Raw genomic sequence first — 23,175 nt, 5'->3', positions numbered from 1 at the left:
ACCTTCTCCTCCAAGCCAGTCTCATGATCAAAAACATTAATAGCACCAGTATAATCAACTCCTACTGATTGGAAAGATCTATCATATCTCACTCTTTCTGTGGGTAATGGTGGAGGAGGAGGCAAACACAACCGTTTCTTGGTTAACTTCTGACACAAAACACACTTTGACAGAATTGATTTGATAACTTGTCGTGCTTTCGGTACCCAAAAGTTTCTCTCAACAATACCAGTACAGAATTGACACCACAATGGTGATGATGTCTATGCAAATGTTCAACTATCAACACTGTTAAATAACTTCTGGAAGGCAATAACATTGGGCACTGAGTATCATAAGACATGGAAGCGTTTTTCATGCGACCCTGAGACCTAATTAGATTTTCCTCATCAACAAATAAGTTCAACTGATTACAGAAATTCTTAATATCCATGGACACTCCATGTGAATTCTTATCACAGAGGTACATTCTGGTAGTAGAAAAATGTTGCTTCTGTTCAAGGAGGACAAGTGCTTTCATTTCGTTAACAACAAACTTAGAACCTTTACTGCATTTATTAAGAAAAAGCAATATTGACCTCATGATACGTTTAAGCTTACTTAAATTACTGTAACGTGGGATGTCAATTAATGGGGTTGGAGGGTTAACAAACTTAGGTTCTGAAAGAATTTCATTAACATGCACAGTTTCTGTAGCTAAAGATTGGGGATAATCACCAGTTAAAAGCCATTTAGGGCCATTCCACCATAAGGAATTTTGCGCTAAATCTTTACTAGTACTACCTCTGGATAGAATATCAGCTGGATTATCCTTAGAGGGGGTATACCGTAGCGGAAACTTGAATTCATTAATTTCAGTGACTGTTTCGTACATAGGGGATTTTACTATTATTGTTCTTCACCCAACAAATAGAAACCATGGAGTCACTCCAGAGAGTGCAAGAACTCAATCTCAAATCATTATTCTGCATTAATCTTCCAGCAAGTTTCGCACCCAAGGACAAGGCTGTCAATTCCAAACGCGGAATAGTCTGTTTAGGGTTTGGTGCAACTTTACACTTACTGACCAGTAAATTGCTTACACTTCTCTTGAAATCAATCACATAGGCAGCAGCTCCATATGCCTTGTTAGAGGCATCACAAAATACATGTAAGTGGGAACCTTGAGGATGTACAACAAACCTAGGAAACTTTAAACTTTCTACATTTCTAATACATTTGCAAATTTCATCAAACCTTGAACATAATGATTCTGGCAAAGGGTCATCCCACCCGTAGTTACTCCACAAACATTTAAGAAAATATTTACCTCTCACCTGTATTGGTGACAATAATCCTAGAGGATCAAACATTCGAGCTATTACTGATAAGACCTTTCGCTTGGTTAAAGGTCCTTTATACTCACAATTTACTTCCTTCAGTGACATCTCATCTTGTGTTAGATACCACTCTAAACCCAAAACGTTCACTCTTTCTTTGATAACATCTATGGTTCTGTTAAACTGTGAATCATTACTGACCCATTCTTGTAGAGGCATATTAGCATCTTCAAGAATCTCATTTATTACTGGATACTCATCCATCAAGACTGACACATCCTTGTAAGTTTTACTAAAATTGTCTACATAGAAATTCTTCATCAGAGATGATGCAAGGGGATTATCATGTAAAGATAAATGATGCAAAAGGGTTTGCTGCAAGAGAAAGGGGAGCATGTAGCTCCAAAACAAACTACACAAAACCGGTAAGTTACAGTAGACTTCAAATCGGAGGGATCAGTTATCCATAGAAATCTGCAATAATCACGACAGTCAGGTGAAATGCCTATCCTTAAAAGGCTTTACTGATATCTGAAATCACAGCTATTGGGTTTGTACGGAAACTCAACAGGGCATCAAAAAGTTTAGTAGTTAATGAGGACCAGTTAATAAACAATCATTTAAGGAAAGTTCTCCTTTAGCCTTGGAAGAAGCATTAAAAACTATTCGAATGGGAGTTGTTTCTGAATCCTTCAATACAGCATGGTGGGGTAAATAATGCCCTATAATAGGGGAGCCTGAGGGAATTAATTCTATAAACCCAGGCTGAACGTAATCTTGGATAATCTTATCATAATGAGCATACAAGGAGGGGTCAGATTCGAATCTATGTAGCGAGGAATTTAATTGACCAATGGCTATTCTATAGTTAACAGGCGGTCTACTTTCATCTTTAAATGGCAAGGACACTTCATACTTATTGTCAACCCTTTTTACTTTATCCTTAAAACACTTAACTGATTCTCTTTCTTCAGGACTAATTTCAGATTGACGAATACCAACACTTTCTAAATCCCATAATTTTCTAACTTCACAACAAGAATTAATAGGGATTTCCTCTACTTCTATTCTTGAACAACATACATTTGATGTAGTAATCTCATTAGATTCTACGTTGTCATAAGACCAACTAGGAAGAGGTCCAAAAATTAGTGCACCACCAGAACTATTCAATATCTGTATTCCAGAGCAAATTTGACTGTTGTGAATGAATTTTCCATAGTAATCAGCTCCAATGACTAATTCTATACCATTCACTTCATCTGAATTTAAATCATTATCTGCTAATTTTATGCCTTTACTCGTCAAGAACGCAGCTGACTTACTTAAACCTGGAGAATAAATTCTGGAATTAACTCTATCGAATGCAATGGCATTAATGACAGTACGAATCTTACCTAGTCTCACCACAACTCTTACTATATTACAACTAACTTCCATGGCATCACTGCCAAATGGTTTTACCTTTAAGGCTACTGTTGCTATGGACGGTAGACTAAGCTTATGAACTAATTCCGTTGCAATAAACGTTCTTTGTGCACCAGAATCAAAGAGTGCTCTCCCAAAGGAACGATATCCATTCCCTGACACAATTACATTAGCAGTAGGAAGAGCAGTCGAAACAGAACTCTTATTAGTCTGAGAATGATCAATACCCAAAGAAGCAGTCATAACTACTGGGAATCACCTTTACTTACAGCACCTTTAGAATCATTATGAGATTTCCCAGAATTAACATTTGACTTACTAACATTAGTACTATTTACACTCAACTTTGGTGGAGCAGGATTAACAGGGTTTTCTGTTTTCTTACAAATCATCGGGTAATGAGGCCCATCACATATATTACATTTCGGTTTGTTTCTACATTCAGAGAATAAATGACCTCCTTTGAGGCAAGCAAAGCACAATCTTAAATATTTAACTCTGTCCCTTCTACTATCAATGGTTTTGAAAGTCTTACAATCGCGAGAGGCATGGTTCGATGAGCAAAACACACAATTATGGTAAGAACTACTATTACTAGGCTTACTGTTACTTTGTTGTGCTCTCTGCACGTTTTGCACATTTGAGGGAATCACTTTAGAATAGTTACCCTGATCACGTTTTCTCTTATTAGAATTCTCACCTTCGTAACAAAATTCCATTAATTCACAAACATATTTCAAACCTGAGGAAATTTGCTTTAAATCAAGGGACATACTATTATGTTTATTAGCTATAGCCTTACGTGTTTCAGGTGATAATTTCTCGCATATTATACTAGAGAAAATGGGGTTCATGGCCTCTACATCTAAATTCAATGTGTTCATTTGTAAGATAATCTTCTCATATTCCAATTTGAACGTGTTCAAATCCTCTATTGTATGACTGGGAGGGACTAAATGCGTTAATTTGGACATAAGTCTACGTTTCAATTTGTCCTTATTATCATACTTCTCCTTAAGGGTCTGAATAGCTACTGAATAATTGGCATTAGTGACAGGCAAACCTTCTATGGCTTTAAAGGCGTTATCCTTTAAACTAGCTCTGAGGGTAGAAAACTTAATCACATTGGAAATATCCCTACGATCGTGAACTAAACTGTTAAATATATCCCAAAATGCAAGCCATTGTTCTTCCCCACCGCTAAATTCAGGTATCTTAATTGCTGGGAGTTTAGGGGGAGGGAGAGGGTTAATGGGAGCCGAAGGAGGAGGCAAAGCGGGCTGTTGATTTATATCTCCCGTGTCAATCTCGCTCATAGTTTTCTGTGCAGTAGCAATAGCTTTCCTTACACATCTAGTTATTGCTCTATAACTTCTACATAAACTATCATATTCACTATCCTGTGAAATAATCGTCACATTCTGTGACCAACTATCTTCAAAACGTCGTAGACCCTCAATAAGACAACGTTCATACATTACAAGGGTCGATTTTGGTGTATCAGTATCACCAATGCAGTTATCTGTCTCATCAAGCAAATCTTGTAAGGAAATAATTTCCCTTTCAATAACTACCCTAATCTTGGAATCCATTTTCTTGTTAATGGATCAATAAGAAACTTGCTCAAATATCAAAAATGTATGGCAAATTATCTAAACCCGATTGAAAATATAACTAATCTTATTCATAGGTCGAATAACATTCACTGAATGATAGACAATTTGACCACGTGTTCTTCATCACTTCACAAAATACATCTGGTCACGAAAACCTAAGTTCAAAATAGCTACGAAATTCAACAAGAATTTCTTCACAGAGTAATCACTAAATACGAACAATAATGTTCCATAAACAATAGATTACTTGGCAAAACACTTCAAGTAATCATCACTTCACAAAATAAATCTGGTCACGAAAACCTAAGTTCAAAAATGGCTACGAAATTCAACAAGAATTTCTTTACAGAGTAATCACTAAATACGAACAATAATGTTCCATAAACAATAGATTACTTGGCAAAACACTCCAAGTAATTCAATACCTTACCCTGCTCACCAAATAACTTTGGACACGTGCCAGCTACACTAAAATGACTTTATAGCCATCCATCACCAACGTGAACTTTATCGTAAATTATCTTTAACATCCAAAAAAATCCTTTGCGAATCGTTATGGCATCCGGTTCGAAGGACCAAAGCAAAGTACTACTATAACTAGCAAAGAATGTGGTGAAACTTTAAAGTTTTAGGCCCACATTCGGTACGATTTCATTCAACCTTAAGCCCTCCTGCCCTAGCTTTGAATGAGACCAAGTTACAGTGCTGAGGAGTTTACTAACTTACTTAAATGTACCATGAAGTCAAGAAACATTATATTCTTTCCAACAAAGTGCAGTTGAGAAACAATCAACTGTATTTCCTGCACCAATTCTTTTTGGGTGATGCCACACGGGTTCACAAATACGCAATTAAAAAGTTTAACACATATAATTAATATTTAAAGGACACAACAATCATCCAAGTTACATTAAGAAGCAAGAAAACATTAACATATTACTGCAAAAATTGACAAAACGTTACGTTACTTCGATAGAGGAAAACATAAATGGCAAGAAAAGGGGATTTCAGAATATTCTTATGAAGAAATTACTGCAATCACGACGACAGTTCACGAGGTGATGGGGCTGGATTTTACGAGAATTTCTTCTACAACTTGCCTTTCTGGAGTTTGCTGCGAAACAGGCAGAGCTTCATGTTCCCACCCTGGAAGAAAACTCGGGAGGAGTATATTGGATAGCACAGCTGTCACATCTACAAAACTACAGGGTTACGTAACAAACCATCAACTAAAACACAAACATTAAGTTGTTTAATCGTAACCCAACATACAAAAAAAAAAAGGGTTTCGTCCAGAAGGCAAGCTTAAACTACTGGCATGTGCCCTTACAACAAGAAAATAACATATACATTCTCCACAGGAAGAAGTTTGACAACACTGCAATCAGACGTCATTTAATTTTATAGAGATGGATAAAATCTGCGAAAAAGGTGTTTTACTACTTTAAATATTAATGTACTAATTTATACAAACTCATTGCTATAGTTAATATAATAAAAAACTTCTGTGGAGCAAAACAATCACATCAACGTATTTTTCATAGAAACTGGGAAATACATCAAAAACAAGTATTCAAGAAAACTAGGAAATTTTATTCAAGGGGAATAAATGGCAATTTTTGACAAATTGTATGTTTACTGACTGTCAAAGGAGATAAGGAGCAGAGAAAAAGTTTTTTATCAACCTTTAAAGATCTCTGAAATGTTTTTGTTGCTCTATTGTCTTCATATATTTAGTATTTATTTCATTTCTCATATTTTATTTGTCAGAAATATTGTAAAATACATTAATTATACAACTAGATGATATAAATAGCCTGCAGTACAGTTACTGGCCAGGAAACCCAAAATCTCACTTTGTTCCCTTATGACTATCATCACTCACCATATCAGAATTTGTATTTTAATACTGCGCGTTCTTTCGTGTTCGATTATTATTGCTACCAACAAAATGGCCTCTTATAGGCCGATTTTAAGGTGTAGGTGGCTTTGTTTGAATGCGTGTGCATTGTGAAAGAACCCAAATAAATTCGTTTGGCAGAATTTTTAATATTGTGGAAAATATAAATGGGTTGTCTTTTTAACTATCTGTTACTGTTTGCTGCATTTTTTACATTTTTAACAGCATTTTGCATTCTAAATACCAGAATGGCTGGGATCTCCTTGGTTCATCGTATTTATTTTGTGCAAACACACAACCATTCCATGTAACATACTGATACAGTAAATTATTCGTTGACAAGTAAGATAATATTGAAAGATTAGCGGTAGTTGGTGGAATATTGTGCTCCTATATCAGCTTATCACATTGAAAACCCTTAAATTTCCTTACAAGATGAGAGGAACGTACAACGAAACAATACCAAAGGGCGCATGAATGAGAAGTAATATCAAAATTCGTTTGTTTACACTTTTCCATCAGGTGGAAGTGAAAATCAAGACAGTCAGTCAATCAGACTGGTGTTTTTCTTCGAAAATTGTCTGGTTTCGCAGGAATTTGATCGTGACAGATAATGTCTGAAGCGGCAGACCTTCGAAAGGCATTGATGAAAAACCGCTTGCCTCCCATGGGTCCCCCAGGCTTGCCTGTGTAAGTACGTTTTGCATATACAAATCACAACTGCGGAAATAGCTTAAGCCTAAACTATTATGATTTAGGCCTTTGGTAGCCATGACAAATCTTATCTGTAGCCAGAGGCCTGACTTTCCTCACGTATGCTCTGTGTTTTGGTTTCTTTCTTCATTCACGATAATGTTATAAGGTTATCTGAATATCCTACCATAAGTACTGGCTTAATTTGTGACTGACCAGGTCCTTATATTTTGAAACTTACTGGAGAGGATTAATGACGTCGAGTCTTTCAAATATTTAGAAACAGTTATATCCGGTATAAGTTCTCCTGCATTGGAATTTAGTGGAAGATTAAGTAGGCCAGGTCAATTAAATAGGCTAATTAGGAGGCTAAGTAAGATTTGGAAATAAAAGACTTCAACGTAGGGTAAATGCACGGGACGTGAGACAATGCGACATTCCTCTGCTGTTTGGACACTTCCAGAAAATGCATTCGAATGCACCCCCATCAGCATCAGTGAGACTTGTGCCCCCTAAACACAACACGCCAAGACGTCTACGTTCCTATCGAAGTAACAGTTTTCTCCTAAATTACAAAATAATGGCATATTTTCGGTTAAACGGGTTCATTGAGATTTAGCCATGCACAGTGCTAACTTACCGGCCATGACGCTCTCAAAGCTTTTACTTAAAACACTTTAAAAGTGGAGGAGTGATGCCATCTTGATACTTGCCGAGTCATTTGTGTAAACAAACTGCCCATATCCTGTGTTAAATCTGCAAAATATTGGTATCCATAGATGCTGAAACCGTTTCCTTGACATCAGTGGTAAACGCTGGCGCCTTTGGGGCTTGGACAGGGAGCTCTTAGCGAATTTTCAGGACGTCAAAGCGCTAGATAATATTTAAATAACTAGGTAGCTAAACACCAGAATAAGGTTATAAATTGAGTAATGTATTATGTGTTCATTATAATTCATTTGAAAATATTTGTTGTAGGAGCAAACCAGATTCTTGAGATAAATTTCAACGCTTTTGCTGTGAACATTACGATGTAGCTATTTTTCGCGTTTTCCTACCTTTTTTTGTATTTATTAATATATATTACATACAGTGAAGTATATATATCACATACACAGTGTAAGTTTTGTCAAATATAATGGTGTTTTAAGTAATAATTTTGGATTTAAAACCTTTTTTTCAGTCCTGTATTTTGACATCATGGCATCTTGACTCTTGTACCAGTTCTAGATAAATTTTCATACTCAACTTTCTTGCATTTTTGCCAATGTGGTAACACTCATATGTTCACATTACATGCCTCAGAAGTATACATAGTAATATGGACTTAAATAAATGAAAAGTCTTAACAACAAAATACTACATTTCTATCGTAAACGGTTCACTAATGCGTCGTCCGCTCTCTGATGTTTGTGGCAGCCAGATGTACAATAGGGCTGGAAAATTGTTCCTGCCACAGTTACGCTACTTTGATGGAGTGAAGTACTGTAAACAAATATCCTCGCATATTTTAAGTGGTATTTTGAGTGAATTAAGAAAAAAATATGCATAATTACAATCAAATAAGCACTGTGGAGCTTCAGTTATGATGTCAGTAAGGATAAAACCACGGATTAAAGGTAAAAATGCATTTCAGCTCAACCACATGACAGACGGGAATTCCATGTCTCATATTTTCACTAGTGTAGGAAACAAAATGTTTTTTTATCATGCTGATTAAAACGAAAATCTTGAGTAGTATCTATAAATTACAAATATATGCAGTTAGTGTCAGTACACCGTTAAATGAACACTGGAAAGGAAGTGTCCAATCGCCATTCATTTTGTCACAATCTTTGGGAAGACGCCATATTGGATTCAAAATTGCCGTCAACACCTATTTTACGAAGACTTCATGAGCTTATTTTAGTTCGTATGGCAGTTTCCTATAGCTCATTTTGTTAATGAAGCTTCAATCTTTTGAAAGGTTTTCTTAAAGGTTTAATTTTTTTGTTATTCCTCCAACTAAATATTGAGTGAAAAGTGAAAATTCTGCGACCCATGTGTCTCATGCCCCATTGTTTTACCCTAGTTTTAGTAGAACTATGGGGTTGCTCCACATTGGGTATTACCTAGGAAATTGACTTTTCCTATACTATTTTGGTTGCTTAGGCCTATTAACAATTTACCTTTATTTTTTGCAGTCGACTGTAATTGACCTGTAAATTAACATCAGAACTAATATGCTTTTTGTATGCTGGCCATCCTGGAATGGTGTCACTCATGTGCAGTGTTATAGGGGAGTTTTTGGTAAAAAGTGGAGTTTCCTTCACTGGTGGGGCGGAGGCAAAGTAACAGGGCCTGCTAGGTTAGGTTAGGTTACGTTAGGCTGGTATAGTTCCTTTTATAACAGGTTTCCTTTGCTAATCCCTTCTTGAACATATGGCTCCCTAATGACTTGCGCATGAGGGGAGCCATTCCACAACAGCAACATGGTAGTCTGGTCTTTCTTCCAACAATTTACCCTACCCAAAACCCTGCGCTCCCAAAGGGTCCCCAACCATGTTGGGTAGAGATACGAGGTTAATAATAAGTGATCGACAATAAACAACACCACCTCCTTCATCAGCAACGCTAAAAGTATATAGCAAGTATATGTGTATGCAGTAAATGGTTGGTAAACTGACCACAGGTCTTGTCTACTCGGAAATTGTTTTTATTTTCGTGCCCATTTGTTTTAAGGCAAAATGGGGAAACCTATTGGGGGTGAAGTGTTTTGTTACATTAGCTGTACTTTGAAGGAAAGTGCTGTTATGGCAGTTACAGCATGTTACAATAGTGAGATATGTCAAAAGATTGTGATATCCCTGTGATCTTATTACAGTACTGCACATATTAGAAAGTATTTGGTGAATTTGTACTCATGTGGCACTTTTCCAGTTGTCACAGTGTTTTTCAGTTGTCTTTACCAACTGAATTAGGCCCCCTCCTTCCTTCCAAAACCCAGTTGCTTTCCAGTCTTTCTTCTTACTTTTGGAATATAAATTTGTCAATCATGATGAATTACTGTAGTGGTTCCTGACCCTTCAGTGGGAAGCTGTTTTGACAAATATGTCTTTGGAAAATAGGATATTCATTTGTCATTCTAGCAAGGCCATTGTAAAGTTTTTAAAAGTACTATATTAGGAAGACTGATCGAGATATGGTAAAGAATTAGAATATAGGTTTTAGAATGACATCTAGCAAAATACAGTTAAAACTGTCTATGCAGATTTCTTGCATCAGTATATTGCTGAATGTGGTATATTTTCCATTTTAAGCAAACAGATGTCCATATTTTCTGCAGCACTACCCTCCTTTTTAAGGACAATGCATTGTTACCAGAGCAAGCAGTCCTAGTTGAAACTGATAAAGGTACAATGTATATAAAAGAAAGTTTTGATTAATTAATACTGAGAGGTGTAACAGTGACATGTCTTGAGATGTTTTGAAAAGTTGCTGAGAGTTATCTCAGTTACCATCCAACAGTTTTGATCAACCAGATTAAATAAAATGCGTTGACAAGATTTATGAAATTTGACATGTCCAGATGGGACACCTTGAAAGGACTGATTTTCAGTCCTTCTTCCCTTTTAGAAAGAATAGATTTTTATGTTGTAATTATTTGTAAATATTATCATATTGCATTTTTGACGCTAAAATTTTTTGGTTCTCACTTTTTCATTTGATAGGTAATTTTTGTTTTTATATAAGCTACTTACCAAGTAATTACATAGCTATTAGTTTCTATTAACCGGCAGCTAGAATTTTGAAGTTCGCGGTAGCGCTACTTTTGTTTTGGTTAGGCGAGTAACCCAACCCACTTTCTGGGTAAGAGAGAAAACCAGCTTGGCAAACGAGCCCAATATGTTTCTGCTGGCTGATGGCTGTGGATACAGTGATTGGCAGTAGCGTTTTTTTTTTTGGATTTTCTCTTCTCATTTGATCTTTGGAATCATGAAGTATTCTCTCTATGGTAGCCTTTTCGGCATAATTAGATAGTGTCAGGTTTTCCCAAAAGACCAGTATTACCGATATTGACTTTTGCTTTTGAATATTGACTATTTTGAGACTTTCTGACTCCTGACTTTTTGGCAATGTCCAATTCGGGTTCTCAAAGTTTTAGGTATTGCAGTAAAGGCTGCAATACGCAACTGACTAAAGCCTGCTATGACCCTTATACTCTTTGTGCATCTCGCAGGGTCAAATATGTTCTCCTGAATTGACTTGTGAGGAATGTGTTTCGTGGGATGGTACAATGTGGAAGACTATATAGATGGGGACAAAAAGAGGAAGGCAGCAGCAAGAGATAGTAGTAAGAAGGGTTTAGGAAGTCAGGTGTCTGCTAAATATTTTATTGATAATAATTCTGATTCCTTGCCTATTGTTCCACCTGATCCCTCTTCTCAGTCTGTACCAACCACTACACATCCTGGCTCCATTACTCCCGATCCCAGCCCCATTACCAGCCTTGAATCTAGAATTAACTTTAAATTTGGGTTATTAGTTAATACAATGGAGAAAACTGGTACTTCTGTTGAAGTCCTGATGGATAAAGTGAACTTGCAGTGCAACAGGCTCCTTCATTTCAGTCGCCCCAATGCCAATTGGATAATATCCTGGGCTTAATTAAGAAAACACCCTCAGCCTATCGCAGAACTGTCGCCCATTTCTTCTTCTGAGGAGAAAGATGTGGATCCTGTCACCCCTCCTTTGGTGTATGCCTCCTTAGTCAGGTTTCTGCTGGCGACTTTTCAAGATTTCTTCTCTCCTGCAGCTCCGGCTTCACCAGCTTCGACTTACTTAATGGACAACCAGACGACTCCTGCTTCGAGGCTACCTAAAATGGTGCTGTCCTCTTTCAGCTACGAAAACTCTTCGTGAAGTGGAAAGCTGGTTCTCGAGCAAGAGAGAGCAGGGAAGAGTCTCTTTTATTTGTCTACTGTCTAGATTGTCACAGAGAAGATACTTATGCGACTGGAGAGGCCCCATCCCTGGGAGCTTCTGCCTCCTCAAAGGGAGACTATTCCGGGTTCACTAACTCCTCCGGAAGGTTGGTGTTTAATTCAACTAAGATTTTGTTCTCAACCTCAGAGTTGGACCACTATCAAGCATTTGTTTAAGGTCTTGGAAGTACTCAATTTTTTAGACTGGGCCGTAGGAGCTCTTGCTGCAAATTAAAGGATTGCCCACATATTCTAGAGGATTTCTCTTCGGACTTTTTAGGGGTCATCTCATGTCTGGATAAAGGTATTAGAGACGGTTCACTTGAATTATCCTCACTGTTTGCTATGGGTATTCTCAAGAAGAGGGAGCTTTGGTGTTGCTACACCACGAAGAGAGTAACACTTTCCGAGAAGCCTGCATTCATCGTCTCTCCGCTTGACAAGAAACACCTATTCCCTCAGGCTACTGTGCTGTAGATTACTTCTGAAATGCAGAAAAAGTCAATTCAGGACCTTCTTGCACAATCAGCGAGGCGCCCTAGAGGGTCTTCAGCCTTCAACTCTAGGACAGTTTCTCCTGTGCAACCTTCGCCCTTTCGGGGTAGGGGCAGACAAAGAGGCTTTCAGACCTCGCGGAAACTCCCGTTTCACCCCTTGAGCAATCAAAAAGTCCTCTAATAAACCACCTGCACGTAAGTGAGATATCTAGTCCTCCGCACACCTGTGGGAGCAAGACTCCTCCACTTTTGGGAGTATTGGGAAGCGAGAAGAGCGGAAAGTTGGATTGTACAAGTCCTGAGAGAGGGTTATTCGATCCCGTTTCTGATGAAACCTCCTCTAACTGACAAGCCCATCTTATTGATGGTCTACTCTGCAGGCTCCGAGAGGTTTTCAGCACTCTCCCAAGAAGTGTCAGCACTCCTTGAAAAAGTAGCAGTCGAACTAGTCGAGGACACCTCATCTCCGGGGTTCTACAGTCAGCTGTGTGTAGTCCCCAAGGCTTCGGGTGCCTGGAGGCTGGTTCTGGACGTGAGTGCCCTGAACTTGTATGTGTAGAAAACAAAATTCAAAATGGAGACGTCTCAGTCTGTTCTTGCATCCATTCATCTGGAAGATTGGATGATTTCGATAGACAAGAAAGATGCCTAATTCCATGTCCCAGTTCATCAGGACTCGAGGAGGTTTTTAAGGTTTGTGTTCCAGAGCAAGGTGGACCAGTTCAGAGCCGCCCCGTGCTTCCACCTGCCCACGGCTCCACAGGTATTCATGCGTGTACTAGCTCCAATAGTGAAATGGTTACATTTGATGGGGTCAACATTTTGCTGTATCTCGACAATTGGCTCATTCACTTTCAGTCAAAGGACAGATGTGCAGATGACCTTCACAAGACCCTTCTTCTCGCCAGTATTTGGGCCTCTAGGTAAACTTTCCAAAGTCTCAACTGACTCCTTCTCAGGAGATAGCTTATTTGGGGATGTGGATAAGCTTAGGGATTTTTTGGGTTTTTCCGTGCCTTCGGAAGGTAGACAAATTTTGCTCCCTTCAGTCCTGTTCTGCGAGCAGCTGGATGAGCCTGTTGGCAGCCCCTCTCATCCACAGAATAGTTTGTGTCCCTGGCAGTGCTACATATGAGAAACTTACAGTACTTTCTGAAAATCAGTTGGAACAGAAAGAAATATCTGGATTCTTTTGTTTTTCCAATAATGAAGGAAATAAAAGAGGATCTTGTTTGGTGGAAATCTAGAGACAAGCTCTCTCAAGGAAAGTCGCTTCTTCCTCTGAGGCCTGGCCTAATGCTTTATTCAGACGCATCAGACCTAGGTTGGGGGAGCCCTCCTGGGAGACAAGGAAGTCTCAGGCCTTTGGACTTCAAGGCAGAGAAAATGGCACTTCAGTGTGAAAGAATTGACAGCAATTCACTGGGGATTGGAAGCACTTGCATTGGAGGTGTCCGGGAAGACAGTGACTGTCCACTCGGACAAACCATGGCACTGTCTTATGTCAAAAAACAAGGGGGAACTCATCGTTTACCCTTTGCCAAGCAGCAAGAGCCCTGCTCATTTGGGTGGATCAGAATCAAACCCAGATCTTAACCAGGTTTATTCTGGGAAAATTCAACATGTTAGCGGATGGACTCAGCCACCGAAAGCAAGTTCTCCCCACAGAATGGACTCTGGACCCCCTTGTGTGCCTACAGTTATGGAAACTGTGGGGTAGGCTGGTTCTAGATCTGTTTGTGACCTTGAAGAACCATTGTCTCCCTTTGTATTGTTCGCCAGTGCCAGATCTACAAGCATGGGTGATGGACACAGTGCTTTTAGATTGGTCGAACAAAGACCTTTACGCCTTTCCCCCATTCAAGATGGTGAGAGAAGTAATAAACAAGTTCCGAAATCATCGGAATGTAACGATGACTCTTGTAGCCCCTTTCTAGCCAGCACAGGAATGGTTCCCGGACTTACTGGAACTTCTCATGGATTTTCCGTGGCTGTTGCCTCAAAAACCCAAAGTACTCAAACAACCACATTTCAGGTGGTTCCATTGTGTTCAGACTGTCTACAGATTGGTACGAGCAAAAGGATTTTCAAAGGCAGTTGCAGACGCTATTGCTCATGGCAGACGATATTCCTCAAGCAAAGTTTATCAGGCCAAGTGGAAAGCCTTCCGTGACTGGTGCTGGAGACACAGCATCTCGTCTTCAACATCTCTAGTGGAGATAGGTGATTTCCTGCTCTATTTAAAGTCTTCCAGGAATCTGCCTACCTCAACCATTAAAGGCTACAGGGCAATGTTGAGCTCTGTATTAGACGTAGGGGCTTAGATACCTCCGCTAATAAAGATCTTTTTGATCTCATCAAGCCATTCGATATGACCAAACAGAAAGAAGAAAAGCTAGTAGCCTGGAATCTAGACGTGGTTCTTAAGTGGCTGTCACATCCACGTTTTGAACACTTGAGATTTATATCTTTGAGGGACCTAACTAGGAAGACTGTTCCTAGTAGCATTAGCTACTGCCAGGCAGGTAAGTGAGCTACACGCTTTTGATAAAAAGATTGGATTCTCTCAGGATAATGCAATTTGCTTTTTTACCCTAGGATTCTTAACTTAAAATGAGACCCCTTCCAGTCCCTGGCCTCTCTCACTCATTATTAAAAGTTTAGTAGATATTCTAGGTCTGGGGTACATGGAAAGAACTCTTTTTCCCTGTAAGGGCATTGAAATACTGTTCACTAAGAACGGAAAAGATCCATGGGTCTTTGAGCAACCTCTGGTGCTCAGTAAAGAATCCTTCTCACCCTCTTTCAAAAAATGCCTTGGCATTTTTTATGAAGGATCCTATTCTAGAGGCTCACACACAGATTGAGGGAGATGTGTTACTTTAGTGAAAGTAAAAGTGCACGAAGTGAGGGCGGTAGCCACGTTCCTGGCTTTTAAACATAATTTGTCTATCACTTCTATTATTCAGACAACATTTTGAAAATGCAAACCAATGTTTGCATCTCATTATTTGCGTGAAATTGAAACTGTTTATGAAAATTGCAGTACCCTGAGTTCTATTTCGGTTACTGGTGTGGTGTTGGGAGGAGTTTAGGAAATCTTCCTGCATCCTTCCTATTTCTTTGCCTTGATTGATGGTGTCGAGTTGTAAGGGAGCCTGTATTTGGGGTGCTCACCAGTTTTATCTATTAATGGTTGGGTAATGGTGCTTTTTAATGTTTGGCAATAAGCGACTGTGTTTTTATTCTCTGGTTTGGTTTTATGGTACTGTGCCCAGGGCAGGGGCAACTTTGTTAATTCTTTGTGTGCAATCGGACACTCCTTCGCAGCAAAGAATCCTGCTAATGTACAGTAAACCCCCTGTATTTGCGGGGGATGCGTACCGCACCCCCCCCCACCCCGCGGATAGCTAAAATCCACGAATACTTAAAACCCCCTCTAAAAACACTTAAGAACTGCCTATTTTCATAGTTTAAACACAAAAAAAAAATCTAAAAATGCTTATACCTGAGTATTTTAATAGTTTTATCACAAAAAGTGCATTTAGTCATGAAAATGATATGAAAATACTGTAATTAGTGAATATTTCTCAGTGAAAAATACTGCGAATGGGCAAATTTTCCGCGAATAATGGGTAGATACGTTCCACAGAGAAATCCGCGAATAGTGAGACCGCGAACACATGGGGTTTACTGTAGTAGGCGACTCCTGGCTATACCACCACGCCTCTATATGTTGAGACGAGCACCACCCAGAGGCAGTACTTTCCTATAGCAGCTCTCTCAGCAGGTCAGGAACCAGCAAGCATTTTTACCAGTGCTAGCATTACTTCTATTTCTTTTTCATTACAATAGACAATCCATGCATCCAACCTCCTCCAATGTGGGATTCAGCTATGTAGTTACTTGGTAAGTAGCTTACCTGTATGTAAAAATGACATTTTTTTTAATAAAATAAATTTTATATTTTCCAAGTAATTACATAATAAAAGCCCACCCACCTCCCCTCGCATGGTTAGGAAGGCATAAACACATTGAGTTCGTTTGCTGAGCTGGTTCCTCTCTTACCCCGAAAGTGGGCAGGATCACTTGCCTAGCCAAAACAAAAGTAGTGCTACCGCGAATTTCAAAATTCTAGCTGCCGGTTAAGAGAAACTAATAGCTATGTAATTACTTGGTAAGTATATAAAACTTTATTTTATTATAAAAATGTTGTATTTACCACCACCTTATACTAGATGGTGTCAAGCTTAGGATTATGGTTCTTTTAGTCCTTTTGACCACATGAAAAGGGAAGAAACAGCAAGTAACCATGCAAAATTACTAAAACATGACAAATTCTTATATTTTACAGGGATGCACATAAGGGAGGTAGAATAGCATAATCTCACTGTATTCTTTTTATACTTAGCCTAAATATCAAGAATTCTTAGCCTAAATATCAAGAATTTTTTTTATTGCAGGATGGGTCGAGGTATCCGTGGACGTGGTCCTGGAGGGCCAATGGCTGCTAGAAGAGATTACAATCCTGTGTCATGGAATCAGTACTGGGATACATGTGAAGCTGTCAAGATCGACTCTGATGATGTTTTCCAGGTGTACAGGCGTGGAACAAGTGGCCCATTATTGCTATTGCTTCATGGTGGGGGTTATTCTGCACTGACATGGTCACTTTTTGCGGTGTGTTTTATTCAGCTTTACTTGACTCCTCCTGACGTTGATATTGATTTGAATATACAGCAATTTAGTTGTGATTTTACTTGTTATATATTGTCATTTGGGTATACCTAAGATAGACAGTGAGATCACATTAATTTTTATGCTAGTTTTTAAAATCATTTAACATCCATTCAAGAAATTAGATTACTTGTATTCCCACAATTAAATAGGAATCAGTAAGTGAAATGGTTGAGTGCCAAGTGATGGCTTTTGATCAGCGAGGGCATGGTGACACTCACACAGTGAATGACTCAGATCTTTCAGCTGATACACTTGTTGGGTATGTTTATATGCTTTACTTTTTCTATGAATTTAATCAGACTGTTTGTTGCTGAACAAATACAAACCGTAATTTTTTTATCACCAGTAGGCTTCAAACATTAATGTCCAGCATAAGAGAGCTTTCATAATGGTTGCAAGAGTGTACAGTATTTTAACTATTCTAGTTGTGGTTAATGCTTAAATTATGAGCTTATGGGTGAATTGCTAGTAATTTTCCTTTAGTCCCGATAAGAGCACGGACTTGTAGCACTCATTTGTATCGTTTGTTTCTGTTTTTTTTCCATAGCTTTATCATCTTAAATTTCAAGAGCCATCTGGGTGATTATATTGACTGTGCCTTTTACTTATTACCACTGGGATCAGTAGGCCAGATCATTTTCTTAAGCAGGGCTATCTTTTTATTGATGACTATGGGGTGATGAAGCAGCTCTGTTGAAGGGCATAACTTATACAATGTACTGCACACTTATTTTGCTTCTCATGTTGTTTTGTCAAATTCTCAGTTACTAAGTTGTGTTAATGGCATGCATTGACTGCTATGGGTATGTTGGATGCATGGTACAAGATCAGCTAATCAGTAGAGTGTTGGTTGTGATAGAGTTGCACCTCATGCCTCACTGCCTACATCACTTATTAATCTATTTTAGATTTTTAAAACTGACATTTACTTAATTTTCCATAATGGTATAATAAATAACTATAGCAAGGTTTGCATTATCGTAATGATTAATAAATGTCTAACCTTATTGATCTCATATACATTGATCAGGTTTTAAAAATGTAAGAAAATGTAAATAATCATTTCTGCATTGTCCAGATAATTTCTGTGAATTTGCAGCCAATCTAAAAGATAGAGTATTAAATAAACATGATATAATTTGGGTTATGTAATTGTATAAAGAATAAAGTTTTCAGTTCCTTTAGGAAAGAAGCTTTGTTTTTCTGATAGAGGAATATTTCAGCTTAGATTTTTTTTTTTTTGCATAACATTTTATGTAATGTGAGAGAAATTATATGGAGAAAGGCTTTCTGAGCAGTAGCTCCTGCGATTTTCAGGGATGTTGGACGGGTCCTTGAGGCAGTGTATGGTATGCGACAGCCAACGTGTATCATCATTGGACATAGTATGGGTGGGGCAATTGCAGTACACACTGCATATAACAATAATGTTGCAGGTATGTAAAAATATTGCACTTAATATAAACTGTAATTTGTTTGGAGATTTGTTTTTATGGCAGTCTACTGAGACCCCAAGTACTAGAAGTTGAAAATTCACATAATCGGCAGCCTTTTAAAAATTGCACAGTTTTGTTGCTGATAATTGGGAGAAAAGAATTGGATCAACACATTAAAAGGTATAAGTATTGCCTGTTATTAAAGTCCCATTTGTAATTGCAAAGATCGAAAATGTTGAAATAGTTTTTTATAGTTCCTAGTTATGAATTTTTATACATACGAATGGTTTCAAAAAGAAGCAAAAACTTAATAAAGTGAAGTGTTTTATTATATGCACATTTAAAAATGTAAAATGAAACAGTAGGGGTTGTATAATGAGACTGTCTAGAAAATAAAGGAAAGAATTACATATGCCATGTAAATTTTAAAACATTCTCTCCCTTCTGTTTTTCTATATTGCCAAAAATTTCTTGTGATTATTGCTGATAGCATGCCATGTATTGTATGTCCTTTGTTTTTACTTTTTCATTCCATCCTGTTTTATTTCTAATGGATAGGTAACTTAGTTGAACACCTCATGCTCAGTAAACAGAAGGCTATTGTTTGTTTAAGGTTTGTGATTTTACAAGTGTTTGCAACAGAGATTCCAGACTTCACAGTTTTAGCATTGTAATCCTTTGGGATTCTGATGATATAAAAGTATGCCTTCACTATCCTTGGGATTCTGATGATATAAAAGTATGCCTTCACTATCCCAGTTGCTGAGATATGATGATATAAAAGTATGTCACTGGTAGAAAATTCCTGGCAAGCGTAGTTGTTAATTCAGTTTTTTATTGCTGTATTTCAATTTACTTTTTTACAATATACTTCAATAAAGTATAAGTATGTAATTTCAAAATTACTTTATCAGTAACTATTGAAAAGTCTTCTAAATGTTCTGTAACAATCACTCACTATGAGTGTCTCACATATAATGATAAACTGAAGTACTGTACTGTATAGTAAAAGTATGAATTTACTTCCACGAGATCACCAAGTCATGCATTTCACCATAAAAAAATAGTGAGTTTTGTTATTTATATGAGAGATCTTTTCCAGGTTTGGCTGCCATTGTTGTGATCGATGTTGTGGAAGGTACTGCCATGGATAACCTTAGTTCCATGCAAACTTTTCTCCGTAGTAGACCACAGAGCTTCAATTCACTTCAGAATGCTGTTGAATGGAGGTGATCAGATAAGTTTTGTTATGGTGCTGATCAGTACTTACCGTTGTTTTTGGCAGTCCCCTTGCTACAGCGGTCTCAGTTTATGGTGCTTGGCTCTGTGTTACGGTACTGTAACACAGTTTTACGGCGATCGCCATTTATTCCCATTATATTATGATGTTCTGGTTTATGACATTTTTTGGGTTATGTTGCCCCGTCAGGAACAAAATCCCCACCATAAACCATGACTGCCTGTCTGTACTATTGATGTTATTAACTGGAAGAAATTGCAGATACAGTAGTTGCATAATATTTGTTTAGCTTGTGGTTTGGCAAAGGTTACTCTGATAAAGGAATCTCAATAGAGGCAGTACTAGTTTTGAAGTTTCTTAAAAGGTAAGATTTTTCATGAGGATGGTATTCATTTAGTTTTTCCAGTTGTTAATTTATAATTATAAGGGTTCATTAGCCCTCCATCCACATCAATGTGGCAGTTAGATAGATTGAAGGTTTGTTAGGTATTATTGAAATAATATAAAATTTTATAGTAAAAGAACTGTTGTCAATATTTACCAAGCATTCATGAATCCCCCAGCCTCCCCACAGTCTAGTGGGCAATGGAAAGAATTGACTGGAAAATTGAAAACTCTCCCAAACTACCTGTGAGAATGTTGAAAATGGACAGTCTACCAACCCAGCCAGTTATTACTATGAAATTCTCTCTTTGCCCAATTGGTAAAGTTATGGCTAGATGAATGTCTGGCATCTGTTACAGTAATTTACTTTATAATGAAAATTTGTATACTGTTATGCTAAGCAACTAAATTGTTTAAAATTTTCAGTGTTCGCTCAGGACAAACTCGAAATGCTGCTGCTGCGAGAGTGTCGATGCCTGGTCAAGTTAAGAAGTAAGTATTGCATTTAGTGTTTCTGACTTCTCATGGGTTATTTTTATTTCTGCTGTGCCGTAAATTAGTAAATATAAAAATGGTTTTGAAGTTTTGATATTTATTTATGTAATTCCAAGGTGATTTAATACTGCAGCACTCTACAGATATTCTGTTTTTTAAACTTCTTTATTATTATACTTAAGATTATAGCGACGGTCCAGGTCCCTTGCAGAATGATTGAACGTACTGGGGCAACAGTAATCATTGGGAAATTGTGGCAAACAAGGGAAAAAGGTTTCTTCTATGGCTTTCACTGCTATATTTGTAGGTAAGGTAACTGTCTCCTTTGGCGGTTTCTCAATGCCTACTGAAGGAGGGACTAAGTCCCATTCAGTATTAGGAAAAACTGTTCTGTCCTGAAATTCTACATGTTCAACTTCAATCATAGTTTTCCTTTTATTAATAAGGTATTTGCCATCAGGAGAAAGGATACACTTTGAGGCATCGCGCCAAAGGTTATCAGTATCGTCAGGGGCGATTATTGGAGGTCATACTACCCTTTGATTTGAAGTTTCGTAGCCCGAACTGGCCATATTATTGCTACCAGTCAGAGCTCTGGAAGTGGATAAGTTGTCTTTTAATAGCCATTCAGTTTTCAGTGGGGATTAAAAAACTAATTCAGCTTCTTTTTGGGCTTGGGATTTATATTACTGTTCCCATGAATCAAGGTTTTTGGTACGAGAACCAATTTCTGCCTGGGGCAGACTGTGCAGCCAGTTTATTCTCTCATTTAAAGGCTGAAAACTTTTTACATATTACTTCTAATTAAGTATCCAGGACTGACGTGATTTCCTTTTGGGAATCATGAATAGCATCTGTGATATATTGGCACTCGGTAGCAAGGATATCCTTGATACTGCTTATAATTTCCTCCCGGAGTTCAGCAAATACAGCAACTTGTGTGATCTGATTGTGCCAAGGCAGCCGTATTGCCACTGCCCAGCAGAACATAAGTCCTGGATAAATCACTATACCCCTTAGAAGATACAGACACTTCAGGCAGGGTTAGGTGGACCCTATCAGGATCCCCTTCAGTATCTGATTGCTGCATGGGAGAGAGATTTTCATCTGAGGTATCTCTCTCATGTACAGCGGAAGGCTGTGTCCCTGGTTGTTCTGAGCTCAGGAGGGCAGTTTCACTGGCTATATCCACTTCATATCTGATGAAAAGGACATCTCTCCCAAGTAAAGACTCCTCTTCTCCATCAGAGGAGTTGGCCTGGGAGATACTAGGAACCAATGCTGTAGGGTATTGTCCCAAACATGGGTTCTGCTCGGAGAGGGAAGAAAATACATTCTGCTGGAGTTCTGCCGGAAAGATGTAGTCTCCTCCTTCCGTAATGTATTATAGTATTCATCAGTACTACCATAATTTTGTCTTAAATGTATTTCTCAAAACTAACATTAAACAGGCTAACTTGGGCACAAGTATGTAGCCATAGTATACTGTTAGGAATCACAATAGGGGTTTTATCCATAAGATAGTAGCAGTGTATTAAAATATTTATAATTACTACATAAGTTTGCCTTAAAAGTAAATTCTCTTGAATGTTACACCACTCAATTAAGACAAAGCTAACTGTACATATACTGTAAATCTAAATTGTAAAATTATGATTTTGTTTACCAGGTCTAGGCTACTCGTAAGCCACAGGTAATAACTATAGACTACACAGGAAAGTAACTCAGGTAGATTTTGCCAAAAGAAAAATTTTTATATAAACCAGGTACGTATATATATATGAAAATGTACAATTTAATAACCACTTAGGAAAAGCAACTGTCACAAGCATTTTCTTGAAGTGACACCACTATCGGCGGAGTAACATCTGATAAAAGTAGATTCGCAAAAGAAAAAAAATCATATAACTTGATACAAGTTCTCTGATATCAAGGATAAATGGAGAACATATCACAAAAAAACACTTACATTACTTTGATAATTAAGTACTACAAATAACAAACGGGCTTTACTAAACACCAAGGTTTGGAAGTCGAGCATGGTTGGGAATCGAAATCACGGCTACCTATCGTAAACGAGAACTTAGGCTGCTACCAATCAAAAGTGTAAGTAGCCCAACATAACTGCTAAGTTGAAAGGTCAAATATCAATGATCTTCAAGAACAACATTGTCTAATATTATTACTTCAGTATAATTAAGTATTGCTTGTCACGCAGAAAAAAGAAAAAGAAAACGGCACATTACCATAGACAAGCAAACCAAACTCAACTTCTCGCCTTGTAACAAAATAAAGCCACCAGCTAAAAAATTTTGAAATCTAAAACTTTTCACTCGGACTGAAACCTGTGCACTTAGCTTGCTTCTGAATTTTGTTCTTCCATCATGACGGAAATAAGATTCGGGAACAAAAATAAGGGAGCGAAACATGTTGCGTGTTCACCCTGGAGAGATAAAAAAGTAA

General features: G+C 37.9%; 1 protein-coding gene across 2 annotated transcripts in view; it reads left to right on the top strand.

The window, feature by feature from the left end:
• Positions 1-6,769: 6,769 nt before the first annotated feature.
• LOC136845204 (protein phosphatase methylesterase 1) overlaps positions 6,770-23,175 on the top strand; it is a 30,720-nt gene continuing 14,314 nt past the window's right edge. The window contains exons 1-7 of one of the 2 annotated variants that reach the window (XM_067115252.1): positions 6,803-6,953; positions 16,070-16,207; positions 16,881-17,097; positions 17,307-17,416; positions 18,475-18,593; positions 19,696-19,822; positions 20,644-20,709. In XM_067115252.1, coding sequence (XP_066971353.1) covers positions 16,882-17,097; positions 17,307-17,416; positions 18,475-18,593; positions 19,696-19,822; positions 20,644-20,709 — 638 coding nt within the window. In that variant the 5' untranslated portion in view covers positions 6,803-6,953; positions 16,070-16,207; position 16,881. Of the gene's footprint in view, positions 6,954-16,069; positions 16,208-16,880; positions 17,098-17,306; positions 17,417-18,474; positions 18,594-19,695; positions 19,823-20,643; positions 20,710-23,175 lie in introns of both variants that reach the window. The other variant, XM_067115251.1, reaches the window with a different exon arrangement.

Source organism: Macrobrachium rosenbergii, chromosome 13 (genome assembly GCF_040412425.1).
Source record: "Macrobrachium rosenbergii isolate ZJJX-2024 chromosome 13, ASM4041242v1, whole genome shotgun sequence".
Taxonomy (NCBI): Eukaryota; Metazoa; Arthropoda; class Malacostraca; order Decapoda; family Palaemonidae; genus Macrobrachium; species Macrobrachium rosenbergii.
Note: the sequence above shows the minus strand (reverse complement) of the source record. Positions and strands in the feature narration are given on the sequence as shown.